Source organism: Lissotriton helveticus, chromosome 7 (genome assembly GCF_964261635.1).
Source record: "Lissotriton helveticus chromosome 7, aLisHel1.1, whole genome shotgun sequence".
NCBI classification, from domain to species: Eukaryota; Metazoa; Chordata; class Amphibia; order Caudata; family Salamandridae; genus Lissotriton; species Lissotriton helveticus.
Window position 1 is genome coordinate 266,094,827 of NC_136068.1, and position 16,882 is coordinate 266,111,708.

Below are 16,882 nucleotides of genomic sequence, written 5' to 3' on the forward strand. Positions count from 1 at the left end.
TGTCTGCGCTTCCCGAGACAATGTGCGCGATCTCAAGCCCCCTGCTTGTTGAGATAGTACATAGTCTTGACAAGCAAGGAACTGGTTAGAAAGGATGGCTGGAAGGCTTTCAGCGACAGGTGAACCACTTGGAGTTCCAGGAAGTTGATGTGATACATGGCCTCCTTCTGGGACCACGTGCCCTGTAGCTGAAGGTGGTCTGAATGCGCTCCGCAGCCCTGGAGAGATGCATTTGTCACAACGGTCTGAGCAGGTATCTCTTTGTGAACGGAATCCCTCGGAGGAGATTGTGAGGCGAGCACCACCACTTGATAGACTGGACGGCTTGTTGAGACAGCTGAATCCTGTCCTCACAATTCCCTCGACTCTGGTCCCACTGATCCTCCAGACATTCCTTCAGAGGCCGCATGTGGAGGCGTGAACGTGGAGTGAGGAAGATACAAGACGCCATGGAACCATCCTCACCATCGGCGAGGGAATGGTCATGAGAACCTGAGCCTTCCGAAGGATTGATAAGCGTCTCCCCTCCGAAAGACACACGCTTGCCTTGTGTGTATCGATGGAGGCGCCCAGATACTGCCGACACTGGACAGAAGTCGGAACAGACTTTGAAAGATTGATGTGTAGCCCCAAACGATTCAGCAGAAATGACGTCCTGTTGAAATTCAGTTGTGCCTCCTGAAACGTGGCTGCCTTGCAGATCTCTTGGGCATAGCCAGTCTCCCTGATGCAGCTGAGGGTAGATCTAGTGCAGGGATAACATGCAGAACTTTTCTCTGCAGATCCGTTGTTTGTCGCAAATCGAGAATGGGTCTGAATTCATTCTTGTCCTTCTTGCATACGAGAAAGAACCTGGAATATAGACCTTGTCCCATCTGGGTAGGAGGAACCAGTTCTATTTCTTAACAGGGTATCCGCCTCCACCTGAAGTTCGCACAACAGGAGTTGTGAGCGAACTGATGATATCGATGGAGGGGGACTGGTGAAATTTAGACAGTATCCATTGCGAACAATATTCAGCACCCAATTGTCCAGAGTTATCTTTTTCCACTCTGCCAGATCATTTTTAATGCTTTCCCCCACCGGAGTGGTCAACAGAAGAGGGGGAAGTAACCTTTCAGGGCTTGGAACACGCTGGGGCTTTGTTCCCTGGTGTGGACTGCTGGTTAGCCCTTCCTCTCAACTGGCGTCTCTGAAATGGCTGAAATGACCAATGAAACTGTTGCTGTTGTTGGTGTCCAGACTGACGGCCCTGCCCATGGTGGAATCGTTGAGAGGAATAACGCTGTTGGAAAGGGCGGAAATTCCTACGCTAGTCTTTAGGCTTTTCCAAGCCAACAGCTTTGAGGTTCTCAACCTCAGCCTTCATGCGGACCATCTCCTCGTCCGCATGGGAACCAAAGAGGGTGGTACCCGAGAAAGGGAGGTTCGCGATGCGCTGCTGAGCCTCCGGTTTTAAGGAGATGAGATGCAACCAGGAATGCCGTCAGAGAGCAGCGCCATGGCAATAGCCATGGGCTGCAAGGAAAGAGGCGTCCGCTGCCGCGCTGATAATCTGATTAGAGACCATCAGCCCCTCGTTGAGTACCTCCTGGAAATCCTCACGTTTGTCCCTAGGTAGGAGGTCCATGAACTGGTAAAGAGACTCCCACAAGGAACGGCCGTAAGGGCCCAGCAGGGCAGTAGAACTAGCCGCCTTCATCGATGTGGCTGCAGTGTTGCAGACTTCCCTTCCCACGGAGTCCAGCTTACGGCTTTCCTTGTCTGGAGGGACTGTTGTCGAAGGAGCCGTAGAGCATGCTGCTTCTTCGCCGCCACCACGATGACTGAATCCTAGGGGGAGGTACGCCCGAAGGAATGCAGGGTCAGAGTCCGGAGAACGGTATTTCATCTGGAGCCTTGAAGGCGCAGATTTCACCGAGGCAGGCGTAAGGAACAATTCCATCGCCGTTCCTCCAACCTGGGTACCAAAGGAAGCAGAGGACGAGAGGTTTGCCTCTGTTGTAGCGTTTTTAAAAATCACCGATGTAGTAGGAGTAGGCACAGACATCACAATGCCCAGTTTCGCCGCACCCCTCATAAGAACCTCCTGAAATGTGGCAATGTCATTGACAGGTGACACTCTCAGAAGTGGAGAGTCCGACAATGTGGGTGAGTATCTCCCCCCACTAGAGGACGCCGTGTCCCTAGTATATCAATAATGTGATCTCTCGTGACGACAGCGCCGGTGAGACCTTGTAGAAGAACGGTGCCAGCTGCGAGAGTGATGTTTTGGCGGGGGCCATGATCTTGGCCTTCTAGTTTCAGCAGGGATCACGGGCACAGATGGAGCTGCCGGAGGGTGAGGAGGAGGCAGAGGTGGAGGAGGCGAAGGAGGAGGAGGCGGAGGAGGAGGTGGCGGGGAGTTTTAGGAGGAGGCGGAGGAGTAGAAGTCCTGGGCCGCAGAAGTGACTGACTAGGAGCCACAGGCTGAGCAGGTTCCAGTGTCCTAGTTGGAGAATAGGTCCTGGAATACTCAGAGTCCAAGGTAGCTACTACCCTTCTCAGTTTGCCTTGAAGAGGGAGCCCTGGATATCGTGCCCCTCGACGGCAAGTGCCGATATCGTCGTGATTTAGAACTTGCAGATGTTGAGAGGCTGACCACAGGGGGCGACTGGTCTCTTGACGTCGAGCTACGATGGTACCTCCTCGACGCCGACCTCCACTTCTTGAAGTCGATCCTCTTCTTGACCTCAAACTTCTCCTTGACATCGACCTCCTTCGTGATGTCGATCTTCTCCTCGACGTCGATCTTCTTCTCCTCAACACCGACCTTCGTGTCGTCGTCAACAGTGAGCGGCGGTGTCACCTCGACGGCGAGCGCCGAAGTCTCCTAGACCCAGATCGACGGCAATGATGTGTCGACGTGGACTGGGATGTCCTCGACGTTGACCTCAGCCGAAGCCTCGACGTCGTACCCTCGACGTTGATCTTCGATGTCGCTTAGACCCAGAGCCCTGAGTCAACGGGGAGCATATCGTCGTCATACCTGGTTTCGATATAGATGTTGTCGCCTTCGACCGAGACCGGCGTTGTTTTTGAGCCTTTTGTCGACTGGGGAGCATGGGATGTGGAGGAGGAAAGGCTCTCTCCTTGCCCAGATGTCCCACCTGCAGCCTGTTGTCTTCTCTGCTCCAGGCCTTGAAGACTAATCTTCTCCCTGTCATGCAGGGTCCTCCTGGAGAAGTATTTACAGATGGCGCAGGATTCAGGAACATGAGAAGTAGGTAGACAGAGAATACAAACTCTAAGGGCATGTGTGTGCGCAACATGAAACTTTGAAAAATGCATAAAAGTGCTTTTTTCAAAGTTTTAGCAAATTACCATGAAGTCCAACTTCATGGTAATTTGCTCCCCCTATCAGCGAATTCGCTATTTCTTTTGCTTTCATGCATTGCATTTAAGGAATCTTAATTTGGGATTCCTTAAATGCAATCGCAATTTAAGGAATCTCAATTTAGAGATTCCTTAATTTGCGATTTTTGCATTTGGGATGATGCATCCCAAATGCAAAAATACCGGGAGCAAAAGGGCAGATTCTGAGAATCTGCCCATTTGCTCCCGGTATTTACTTTGATGCATATGCCTGTATATCTATTGAAGTACTCCGGAGTCCACACACATGGGCGGGACTTTTCACATGATTATGACTATACACAGCGATCCCCTACTACAGAAACTCTGATGACATCAGGAGGTTCGGCATTGTCTGGGGTAGGCTATGACTGACTGTGGTAATCCTGTCCTCAACAACCAGTTGTCAGGGTAGGGGAAAACGGATATCACTGACCTCATAAGATGGGAAACTACCATGCTAACACTTTTGTGACAAAGTGTGACGCACTGGTGAGACCGCAAGGAAACACTACCACCTGGAAATGCTCCTTGCCTACCTTAAATCGCAGGCACTGTCTGGAACTGCAGAACAGGTATATGAGAATATTAGTCCTGCAGGTCCAAAGATACCATCCAGTTGAGATCTAGGGCAGCGCGAGCAATTCAAATTTGTATTTCCGCAGGAAGGCATTCAGAGGACAAAGGTCCTAAAATGAGCCAAAGGCCCACATCTTTTTTCAATATAAGGAAATAGCAACAGTAACAACCCTCTCCTATTTCAGCACCCGAAACTCTCTCAATAGTTACCTTGGAAAGTAAAATTAAGGAGAGAGTTGTTGGCTGTAAACCAGCCCCCTATAGTAGCCTCAAACTTTCTTAAACTGGTGAGGAAACTGTTTGCCGGGGGTCAACGATCCAGGGAGCTTGCTGGGCCTCTACCTTCCTTGAAACACTCCAAGGTAGAATCACCTTTCTCGATGAACAGGTGTGAACCATCAAAATGTCTGTGAACCTCCAGAAAATCCTGTAAAAAGAATCCAAGGACGGCACAGGAGCAACACGCTGGTGTACTAAAGCACTAGAGAGACCGCTCAAAATAAGTGGAGTCTTCAGGCTTACATTACACATGTGCAAGAAAACCATCCTCGGCTACAAGACTCTGGTGAGACATACAGCTAAGCTCTGGTATGCCTTCACAGAAGGTAATTAATCAATACGGGACCAAGGTAGATTGATGAAAGCTATCAATTGCATTTTTTTTATGTAACATGGCAGTTATTGGAGAACATTTATGATTTCATAAACCATCTGATGTTTTTTTAAAGTCAACAATGCAGCTTGAATTGAAAAGTTTAAGGATATTTATTAGCTAGTACTATGGTTAATACACAATTTAGTAACCATATAAATTCACAATGAAAACATATAAAAGCAAGAGGTGAGCCTCAGGCATTGTTAAAACTGTATTATGCTTTACAAATCATGAGAAAAGTATAGAATAACATTGTTTAGTGTTTTTAAATCAAATTGAGCATGTACTATGTAAATAATGTTGAACTGGTGTCCAGAAATATAAAACACTCTGATTAAATAAATTAAAAAAATGTAATTACTGAATATACATTCATATATTTTGCAATGAACATTGCTGACATAGTCAACTATGTCTTACCCTGGTAAAGGTTCCTATGAAGTTATGAATGTCAATATTTGGTTCCTCAGCATACACGTAGGATCGAATTTGAAGCAGATCCTAAGGAACATAGAAAACATATTGGATCATGTCACTCCAATGTATTAATTATGTGATGACCTGAAGACATTTCAGTTCACATATTTTCAGAGTAACATATTTTTGAATCGTTGGACTGAAAGCACACCATTGCAAATTAACAATTATTTCTCCAAAAAGAATCAGAGTTGAATCAATAACGGTATGTGTTCAACCTAAATTCACAAAAGAGGAGCAAACGCTGCTTTCCTAAAAAATAACTGAACCGTATTAAAACTGATGTTTCTTGATAGGTATGACCAAATATCACAGGCATTTAGAAAACTGTACTAGATATGAACTCCTTTAATTAGAATGCTGCATTACTTAGAAACATGCAGGCAAAGACTTATAAGGAAACAGTGTTCAAAATAAAAAATTTGCAGAGTATGGAATGGTCTTTGCTGTTTGATGGACCTACCCACTTCTACTCCACGTGAAGGAGAGACAGCATTTGTAATCTAAGGAAAAGCATACATATAAAAAAGTAGAGAAATATACAACTTTTCTCCACATATCTTATCTTCAATGGGATTTCATCTCGAGGAGTATGGGTCTAGTGTCATCATAAATGCAGTGTGCACCTGAATTAGGCTTTTGGTGGGCATTGCGGACTGCCAGGAGGAGATCTGGGACTCACCCAAATACTAGGGCTTGGATGTTACATTGATTAGTCACCAAGAACCTAAAATGTACCTTTTAACAACACTAGAGTCCAACTTTGAAAAGATTATTTCCATATTAAGAGGTTAAAAAACCTAAAAAGAGCAGCAGAAAATTAATAATAGTAGTATAGCCTCTAACTATCATTACTTTCTAAGCAATCACATTGGGCTACTCCTATCAACAAGAACAGAGCACATACAGAATACAGTCCACAGTTTTTCCCGCTACAGCACTCTGTGATATGGAAGATATTCCTCCAAATGCAATAATTCTTGCCTTGTTGTAACCATTTCAAAGGTAAGTAAATTACTACCAATCCTTTATCTCTCCATTTTGTTTTCTGCTTTTGTTTTGTACTACTTGATCAATATTTAGAATCCATTATATATGTTTCCATTAATTTTTTCTGTATTTTTCAATTCTATTTATATCTTTTGACAATTCTGCTTTTCGAATTATCTCCTGAATTCCTAACATTGGCGCCTTGATAGCAAAGGAAAGATAAATAAGCTTAGTTGGATTGTAATCAACTCATTTGACTGTATTATTAGTATACTCCAAAGAATTAAATTCCAAATAAATAGGAACAATCCAATTATCACTCCCAAGATGTGTTACGCAATTGTATTATTACTGTTCCACAGTTCACATTAAAACAGAATTCACTTGAACTAGCAAGCATACTTAAGGAGTGAATCCATTTTCTTTTTTTACGCCCCAAAAGCTGTTAGATTTCTTTTTTACCTGGAAACACAGTAGACAAAAGACTTACAGCAGCTGTAGGCAACCTTTGAGTGCAGGCAACAGGCAGGCGCAACTTCCAATCTGTCTCACCATCCAGCTGGTCCGTGCGTATGAAGCAAGATCCTGTGGATTTTAAAATATAGTTTATATGTTAATTACCATATACAGAAAACATAAAGCAAAAAAACCTTAGCCAAAATCTTATTAGAGAGTGAAAGTAGATACTATATTATTTGCTATCTAAGCTCTAATGTTTTTTCAGCAAGGACGCAGTTGTATCACTCCTAACTTTAATTTTGGTAAATGGCCTGATCTATAGTTTCTCTATGCATGTCCCAGGAGTATGTCACATCCAGTAAAGAGGGGTTTATGTGTGAGCATATCAAAATTAATAGACCTGGATATATTTAGTAACAAGCATTTACAATGCAATAGGTCTCGCAGCATTAAAGTTTGAGTTATTGGCATTGTGTATGACAATGCGTTGCATAACATTTTTAGCAAACTTTGAATTGGTGAGCAGTGAGGGTGTGTGCAAGAGTATGCTGTTGCTCACAGCACTTTTTATTCACACAGCTCTGATGATGCACCTCATGCACGGGGCTGACGCAGTTATTATTCACACAGCTCTGATGATGCACCTCAGGCACGGGCTCACAGCTGGTATTATTCACACAGCTCTGATGATGCACCTCACGCACGAGGCTGACGCAGTTATTATTCACACAGCTCTGATGATGCACCTCAGGCACGGGCTCACAGCTCTTATTATTCACACAGCTCTGATGATGCACCTCAGCACGGGGCTGACGCAGTTATTATTCACACAGCTCTGATGATGCACCTCAGCACAGGGCTGCCGGAAATTATTTTTCACACAGCCCTGATGATGGACCTCGGGCACAGGGCTCACAGTTGTTATTATTCACACAGCTTTTATGATGCACCTCAGGCACAGGGCTGACGCAGTTATTATTCATACAATCACAACAAATCCCGGCACCAAGGACTGGATATAACTTGCTCTACTGGGCTAGATTTTGCATGCATATCCTATGTCAATATATTTATTATTTGACATAAGTACTACTGAGCCACTCTCAATGTAGCTGTGGATCAGGTTATGCCCGACAGTCCAACACTACATCACTGGTAGTGTAGTCTCAAATTTAATCTAAGAGGCTCAAACACATACAGAATATAATTTGACAGTACCCGCACTGTCCGTTCTAAAAGGAACAGACCACTCACACATTTATGGCAAACATTCTGTCCCAAAAAATATGTGGTGACAAAGAGAGGTACCTCACGGGCGCACACCCTCGGGGTTACTAGCTGATGGTACCGACTCTCACCCCTTTCTCATCATCGGTCACCTCTCTTTATCGGAAGAGAAAGAAATACGTGTCCAACACAAAATTTATAAATAGAGAGTTTCAAAGGAAGAACATAAAGGTGCACGAGAAAAACCAAGTGTAAAAATCTTGGTGTGACTTAAAGAGTGATGATTAAAATCCGCAGCTACACCAATATAACTTTATTGGGGACCAGATGTAGGCTGCGGAAATAAAAGGGCTGGTAGCTTAGACTAGCGTACCATTACCTGTGGCCGACATGTTTCACTGCCTACTGAGTCTATTGGCAGTTTCATCAGGGCTCACCACATAGTCACTGCACCCGAGTTGGACATCATCCGTGTTCATCCCAGGTTCCTGGGATGAGTCCAGGTCCCTTCTCTGAGACCTGTACGGTTGATGCAACAACTGACAGTTTTTATGAAATGCACCTTGTCTTGCTGGTATGAGAAGACGTGGCAATACGAGGTGCCTGTATGGATGATGTCCAACTCGGGTGCAGTGACTATGTGGTGAGCCCTGATGAAACTGCCAATAGACTCAGTAGGCAGTGAAACATGTCGGTACCTCTCTTTGTCACCACATATATTTTTTGGGACAGAATGTTTGCCATAAATGTGTGAGTGGTCTGTTCCTTTTAGAACGGACAGTGCGGGTCATGTCAAATATAATCTGTATGTGTTTGAGCCTCTTAGATTAAATTTGAGACTACACTACCAGTGATGTAGTGTTGGACTGTCGGGCATAACCTGATCCACAGCTACATTGAGAGTGGCTCAGTAGTACTTATGTCAAATAATAAATATATTGACATAGGATATGCATGCAAAATCTAGCCCAGTAGAGCAAGTTATATCCAGTCCTTGGTGCCGGGATTTGTTGTGATTGTATGTAGTTGAGTGGAGGGCCATCCCTTGAGCACCATTAAATCCCTCTAAGCTCCTTTTTGGTTTAATGCAGTTATTATTCACACAGCTCTGATGATGTACCTTAGGCACGGGCTCACAGCTGTTATTATTCACACAGCTCTGATGATGCACCTCAGGCACAGGGCTCACAGCTGTTATTATTCACACAGCTCTGATGATGCACCTCACGCATGGGCTCACAGCTGTTATTATTCACACATTTCCCGGGAGGCTGTAGCCACTGGAGAACGGATTTGAAAGTCCAAGACCCCTGCTTGTGCCTCTGTCATTCTCCCCCTCGCCTCCACCCCAGCAGGAACAGGGCGGCTTAGAGAGATAGAGTGGGTAGAGGGGAAAGTGATCAGAAAAGGAGTAAAGAAGGAGAAAGCGATTGGATGGATGGAAAGAGAGAGGATGAGAGTGCAAGGAGATTAGGAGGGCATGGCTGGTTTAAGGATTTTTCGTCAAGGCTGCTTATGGCTGCTTATGGTTCCCATTCCAGCCCTGCTGTCACTGACTTTTTGTGGCATTGGTAAAAGCGTCCTTGCCCAACCAATCATTGTGGTATTGGTATTCTTGACGCCCCAAACATCAAAGATGGGCAGTTACTGGTGGAATATTTTCTGACTGCAGTTGAGACCAAAAGGGAGAACTTGAATTAAAATTGGCAACTGGCTTCCTTAAAACTTAGAAAGTTCTGGTGTAGTGAAGGGGTATGTCAAAAAGTGTTGGAGATGTAAAGAAGCAGAACATTATTTTTACTTTAGTAGTTGTAATAAATCCTAAGGGAGAACTATGAAGAAAATCGGTTTTCTCAAGAAGTGGACCGAACAGGCCTCCTTTCGCCGGACTTTTCTTTTTGATTTTAAAACCCTTGGCATAGATGCCTACCTTCTGATAGTGTTTCTGAACTAGGCCAATCCCTCCTCTCCATTCTATGATAAGGTTTTTGCCTTTAGCAAATGTAGAAGTTTGAATTTCAGCTAGGGCAAAAGCGTTCATGGACACTGGACAAACCTCAGTGTGCCCAAACTAAAGGCAGAGTTCCTTCCACCTATGGTGCCATTGACCTAAAGGCTGATATCCTTCCTCCAATGGAGTCAACTGGTACTGAGGCGGAGGGAGAAGTCAGTGAAGACGTCCCATCTCCTTCGAGTGACTTACACCTCTAACTCTGGGCTGGGGTTTGTTATAGGCTGCTGCTACTACTCATTGTATTATAAAGGCAAGAGTGTACGGTGCTTTCACTTTTTTCAAATCGTGCAAGCAAAATCCAGCTGAGCCGCCCACGAACAGAAAATAAATGAAAATGCAGACAAGAAGCTGAGCTGCCCGAAATGCAAGAGGCCACGATCTAGCCTTTACAACTAGACCGCTAGCAGAAGCGGATACAATGTCTGAGTTCGATCGACTGCTCTTTATTATAAAATACTGCGCCATTAAATGTGGTCACAGAGTAGCACGAGCCCAGACAGAAAATACCATTACCAGGCAGAATGAAGGTACACAACGCTATACCACAGAAACTGCATCTTAAGCCCTCTAGGGGCATACAGGGCAGGGCATCAAGTGCTGGATAATGGCCAAAACCCTCATAATTGAGTTATTTGCTGTAAGATGAAAAGGGGAATCAATTAGGCATGCTGTTAAAATGAGAAATGCGCCAAACACAAATGAATTACATTAAGAGCATGCCTGTGTTTCAGGCACTTACTTGCAAGGCTGAAAGGAGACCCCGTGATGAGATACGAAAGCAGAGCGACAGAGCTGCTGGACAGGAGAGCGAGCCCTTCTTAAAATGGCCAATGACTGCAATATGTGCGCACACACTCGAAAACGAAACCTAGCGTGGGGGCGGGACTTCCGTCTTGTGCGCGAAGCCCGCGCCCACGGAGTTCCTGGTCCGAGGAGCAGTGGTGACGCGGGGCTCCCATGCCCAAGGGAGAGCCCCGCGGAGGCGACAGAACACCAGATTGGCGGTAAATGGGCCTTAGTTTGGGGGTGGGGGCGCTCGTGTGTGTGTGTGTGTGTGTGTGCGCACGTGTGTGAGTGTGTGTATGTGTGCGACGGCGGGGGGTGGGGGGGGAGTGTCTCTGTGTGCGTGCATGTGCGCTCGAGTGTGTGTGCACATGCGTGCAGGGGGAGGTGTGCCTGTGTATGTTTACGCTTCCCAGGAGACGGCCACGGCGAGAGCGTTCGCGTGGCCTGCGCCGATCGCCTTTTTGGAGATGCGCGCGGCCAGGTGCTGTCTCCTGGGAAGCAGACCCAGCAACAATAGATCTCTGGCGAGACAGCGCTTACGCGCTGTTCAACGCCACGAGACCTAAAAAGGGGATATCTTCCTTTTGCTCAAAGAAGAACAGCGAGCACAAAGGAAAATGGATGTACAACACACAAGCTAAGTAACAAACTGAAACTTAAACAAAAAATAGCAAAGGAGCTGGCAACAAATGTTAACAAACAGCCAAAAGCTGGCTGGTCTGGCATAATGTGGTAGAAGAGGCTGTGCATTGTTATCTGCATAATCATATCTCTGCTATCAAACAAAGGATTTACAACATATAATCATATTGTAACAGGCCACCACCTTGGTTTCTTTGCCACTTAACAGCACTTATGAGCCAGGTGGTGAAATTCAGGAAACCAAGATCAACGCTGGTAATGGGTTTACAAGTCATTAACCCACAAGGTTGTCAACACACTTGCATCGTCTGGTTTGAGGCAACCTCACAGTCGATTCCCTTTCATCTGGGGTTAGGAACAGTAAAATGCCACCCCTGAAATACCATGTGACAAGCATAGAGAAGTTGAAAAGGATTGTATCTATTATCTATTGCCTAACAGACTAGATTCATCACCTATTGAAAATGTGATTTTTTTAATGTAATACAGCTGTGTGGGTGGGGGAGGACGCGGGGGAAGCCTGCATGGAGAACATGCGAAGTGTGCCTGACTGTTTTGGGTGGCCTTAGGAGGGTCCACATGCAAAGCTGCGGGCGGAAGTAGGAGAAAATAAAATGATATTAACACAAGTTATAATAATTTTATTTTCTCTATCTTTCACTACAAAAAAGCAGTGGCACGAAGCTCCTGCTCCTTCGCCTTAGCGGAGGAGCCGCTACTGGTTCTAGGCCACAGCAAAACAGATCTCTGTCCACAGAATGACCCAGCGCAAAATTGTACATTTAGTGATCACCTTGACTTTCTTGGCTCCAACAAAGCCCATGAAGCCCTGATTGTTCACACTGTCCTCACTGGTGAAGTCCGCATAAAAAGAGACGGCATGCTTGGGGGTCCAGTCTTTGTAAACTCTCTCCTTTCTTGGTACCATGAGAAGGAGAGAAAGAAGTGATAGACTGGTCCATGTGGAAGGCAGGTACAACGTTAGGCAAAAAGGACAAAGAAAGAATGGAAATGCATTAGTAGAAAACAGTCATTGGCCCAACTGATGGGGCCTGTATTTCACTTACTCTACAGTCCACATTTACATTCACGGTCCCTGCAAAATGTACTGTCCCTAGGAAATTGACACATTGGACTGTCCACAACCACAGCCGTTGGCCTCCTACCACATGGTCCGACAACTCATACTACTCTGCCGGTTGATATAATGGATTGTTGCTGTACTGTCAAAGGATTTGTGTGGCATGCCCTCAAATGTAGGGAAGGAAAGCAATCAGGGCAGGGCAGACCTTTCACAACAACAAAATATTCATGTGCAGGCATTGCACAGTTGTGGCAAAGACTTTGCGCCATCATCTTCCACAGATGATCAGACAAACCAAATGAGGAGGTATTTGTTACTATGGACGGGGGCTTAAGAAATGACCCTCTATGAGGTTGCACGGTCACATCCTACAACAGAGTTCAGGAATGACAGATCAGAAAAACTGCACTAAAGCAAAGAGACTCCGCCCTGATCCTGGGGTCATTGCATTCTCAGAAACTACTGTATGGTCTCACATGCCTTCTGCCATACTGCAACAACAGATTGCAAAAGGCCATCAATGACAACAGTGCTGAAAGAAAATGTATTAGAACCTGATTCAGAAACATCTGACTCATAACCTAAATATATATACTATTCTTTAAAGTGGAGGAAATATTTCATGTAAGTAGTGTCCAGTGCCCGGCAATGAACTCAGTCTCTGGGTGGGGGCAAAGCGAGACGTCTGGATGATAATGGATAAGCATATAACATACAGGATAGGAGGGTCTCAGGGAAGTTTAAAGACCCAGCCAGGCTAAATCCCCTAACAACTAACATGAATAACCAAAGTAAACCTGGGGGTCTGTAGTAGTAAAATTAATACTAGAAAGTGATAAGACCAATGGCCAACACTTAGGTGCAAAGTGAAATCCTGTCAAACCTTAGTATAATGCTCATGTTCCAACGCACATAGCCACTAGCAACAGTAGGTGTGACCCAATGTCCAGAGATGGATTCCCATCAAAGTCTTGTTAATGATCAATATTATCATTTGGTCATCCAAAGGTAGGGATGGTGAGTCTCTGGATCATTGAGACAAAATCCATGCCCTCCATAAGAGACAGGGTAACAATCCCCAAATTACTTGTAGACCATATGTGTGACCATTAAATGGGAACAAGTGCAGTGCAAAAAAGAAATATGAGTGAGATTAAAAATTGAATAGAGAAAAAATAGCGAGGAAAACTTTAATAGCTATTAGTCTCTTTCAGATTAAAACCAAGAACAGCGCAATCATAGCAGTTTAACCAAGTAGCTGCATTGGGGACGTGGAAAAGCATGTGGACCTTTGCTTCTAGGGTCCCCTTGTGGACCCCCAGGGTGAAGGGGGGGTCGGGTGTACATGGGGGTACCCCCTGCATTTGCATGGGGGGTACCACCTGCATTTGCATGCACAAAGCGGCAGGCACCGCGTGGTGCCTGCCGCTTTGTGCATGTAAATGCAAAGCATGCATTTTTAACCTTGCGGCGGGTGCTACTAGAAGCAGCACCCGCCGCAATGTTAAAGATACGGGATGTGACCGCCAGGGTGGCGGTCACATCCTAATCGGTATGGAGGGAATGCCGCTGCCCCTGCGGACGGTCCCTCCACCTCGGGGGTGGCGGACGGACACAGGTCCGTCCGCCATCATAATAGACCACTAGGTTCGGTTACGGGGTCTGCCACATGACCTTTTGTATCCCCTCTAACTTTAAATCACAAGGAGATTGCCATGTTGTATGCCCTACTCCATCAGTTTCAGCACATATGTGAACAATGCACTATCAAAGAGTGACGATAGTAATCAGTGCTGACCCACCAAAGTTTGGGACTGTAGGAGCCAGAGTTAAAATTGGTTAGGAGCATGATTAACCCAGGAGCTATGAGGAGCAGGATATGGATCCAGAGCAAAGAAAAAATAAGAGCTTCATCTGCATTCATGTATGTGTCTGCCTGTCTGGCATGGTGTCCCTCTCTAATAAACAGTGTTGTTTCCTGGAAGCTACGCCTAGAGTCAAGGACCGTCAAATGTGTATGCTGGCCCGCATCATAAGGGTTTTATCTTTGGTGCAATTGTGTCCGTTCATGGCATAATAGTGCCCATGGTGTAATAATGGTCATCTTTGACTATTACAGGTATTTATTTTGTTTAGTTTTCCCATACCGGCTGCCATCATTGACATATTAAGAGCATGACTGGCCCACTTTGAGCCACCCCTGACAGAATGATGACTATTCCTCCCATAATAATGGCCATAACTGATATACATTGGGCATCCAGGATGTTACGGCGTCCAGCCTCGTTACGCTGGCTGTGGTATAATGGTGGGCATTATTCACATAAAAAAGGCATCCTTGGTGCTATGGTGAACATCCATTACCAATGATTGTAGTACCTGGGCACTTTAAGAAAAATCTGTCTGCATGAAGCATTTTTACATGATAGTACTGATATTTGTGGATTGAGTGTTTTCTAAAAATTAAAACTGATATTTTAAAGGTAATTTTATTTTCAGAAAATGTTTTTATTCTGAAACTGAGTTTGTTTGCCCAAAATGGAAAGTGGTATTTGATAGAAAAAATGTGTATTTTGAAAAACGAATATGCTGACAAAGGCTAAATATTTTAATTCTAAAACACATTTAAAGTTCATAGCCAAATGATAATTCAAGCTGAGTTATGGAGACTTACTGCTCTAGTTCTGTCCTTTGTGCCACAGAGCATTTGATAATTTAAATGTAACTTCATTAGTGAGTTGGTGGCATTTAATATTGAGAAATGTTTTCCTGACACTTCTGCTGGTAACCTTGTCTGGATTGCTTGGGTGGTCACTTCGTATAATACTGCTTAGAGTGGTCATAGTTTAATGTTAACACATGTTGCCACTATTTTACAGTTATAACATATGCTAGTAGCTCAGCAGGGCTTTCCTTGAGCAGAAGTAGCTCTCAATACAGAAAAGGTTGGAGACCCCTGTTTTAGAACCACAACCAATTTTTAGAACGACACACTTTCATGACCCATCTGGCTTTAATGGACATGAGGTGGGTGTGATTTTTTAATCTAATAACAGCAATTGCTTGTAAACCTCATTATATTGACCACACCCTTCTATATTGGACTGTAGCCAAGATTTGGTCTGCCCATAAGAGTGGCAGATGGTGAACTGCACTGGGGTGTGGAGCTGTAAAACTTTTTTGAGTGGGATGCTGGCCTGTGGCATCCGTTTACTAAATTCACAAGGCTTCTGAAAAAATCTTGACGTTGAAACCAGAGATATTAGCAAATTAGAGAAAAAACACTTTTGCAGGAAAGTATAGGAAAGGCTTCATATTCATTTTTGTGTTAAAATGAAGCCCAGTGGTGTATTTTTGACTCCCTATTTATATTTGCTGTTTTATATAGCATGAAAATGTCCAAAAGGCATTAGTGCACTTTATATGAGCACCATGTTGCATTCCACAAGGTCAGATTCATTTTAATATAAGCTTGAGAGATGAAGACATATGGCCAATTTGGCCATTAGGCTATATCCATATTTCTCTATGTGTGGAAGACATACACAGGGGGTAAGGTTGTGTATGATTGTGTATAGTAAGCCCATTCTCTGTTGAAATGGCTTTGTGAAGTAAAAATAAAACAGCAGCAACAAATACTAGAAGGCTCAACTTGAGCCTTGCTTGGAAATACTTGTGAGGGTTTATTTTAAAACTGGAAATATGAACCTTCGTCAGCACCTTAGCACTGGCGCACAAACCGGGCTAAACTATTTTAATACTACTTACAAATAGAATAGGGCTTTCACGACCCACCAAAAATTGGTTTACTACACACCAGTGGGTCACGACCCACACATTGGGAGACGCTGGAATATATACTTAAGCTATTGGATCTCGTTTTCAACTTGTATCTTCAGCTTTCACAACAAATCAAAACCCGTGAAAGTGTGGACCTGTTTACATGCTAACTGAAATAGTGGAGGCTCTGTAACTAAAAGATCAGTATCTTGTTTTCCTTCTTCGCCAAATGGCGGGATATTGAACCAATCACCATTGCTATGAACCTCTGTTTCCCTCATCCGACGAAAATAGTACAAAATCAAAATAATAAGAGCTAGATCAGAGAAACTGGAAATGTATGTGTTCTATATCTTTCTATTAAAAAAATGATAAAATAATACAATTATAAAAAAAATGAAATAATATAAACATGCCTCAAATTACAAATATAATCATATAACTATAGTACATTTAAGACTTAGCAAACTAGTTGTTGAAAGTAAGCTGAAATGGTGGGTTTGATGCAGTGTTAGGTTTAAGTATATTGTCGAGAATTTCTCTCTCTCTCTATACAATGGCCAGTTTGTCGTCATTGCTTTTACAGCGTCAGTGCAAGAGGGGGGTTTGATTTTTCCAAAGGTCGGAGAGTTGAGCAAAGCCAAGCTGAAGAGTGTTAATATCATAACATGCTCTGTTTGTATAACATGCCGTGTAACACAAGCCACTGTGTGTTTTTACCAGCTGGGAGCCCCATCTGGGTTCAACTATCCCCCTTTAAATGAGTGACTGAAAGTCATTAGAAAAAAAAATATCG

The 16,882-nt window shown here is 44.2% G+C and overlaps 1 protein-coding gene across 1 annotated transcript in view; it reads right to left on the reverse strand.

The window, feature by feature from the left end:
• Positions 1-16,882, reverse strand: part of ATP9A (ATPase phospholipid transporting 9A) — a 510,313-nt gene that overhangs the window by 373,059 nt on the left and 120,372 nt on the right. Inside the window, exons 7-8 of the mRNA XM_078652049.1 lie at positions 6,585-6,679; positions 5,048-5,128 (exon numbers count right to left, since the gene is read on the reverse strand). Coding sequence (XP_078508175.1) covers positions 5,048-5,128; positions 6,585-6,679 — 176 coding nt within the window. The remainder of the gene's footprint in view (positions 1-5,047; positions 5,129-6,584; positions 6,680-16,882) is intronic.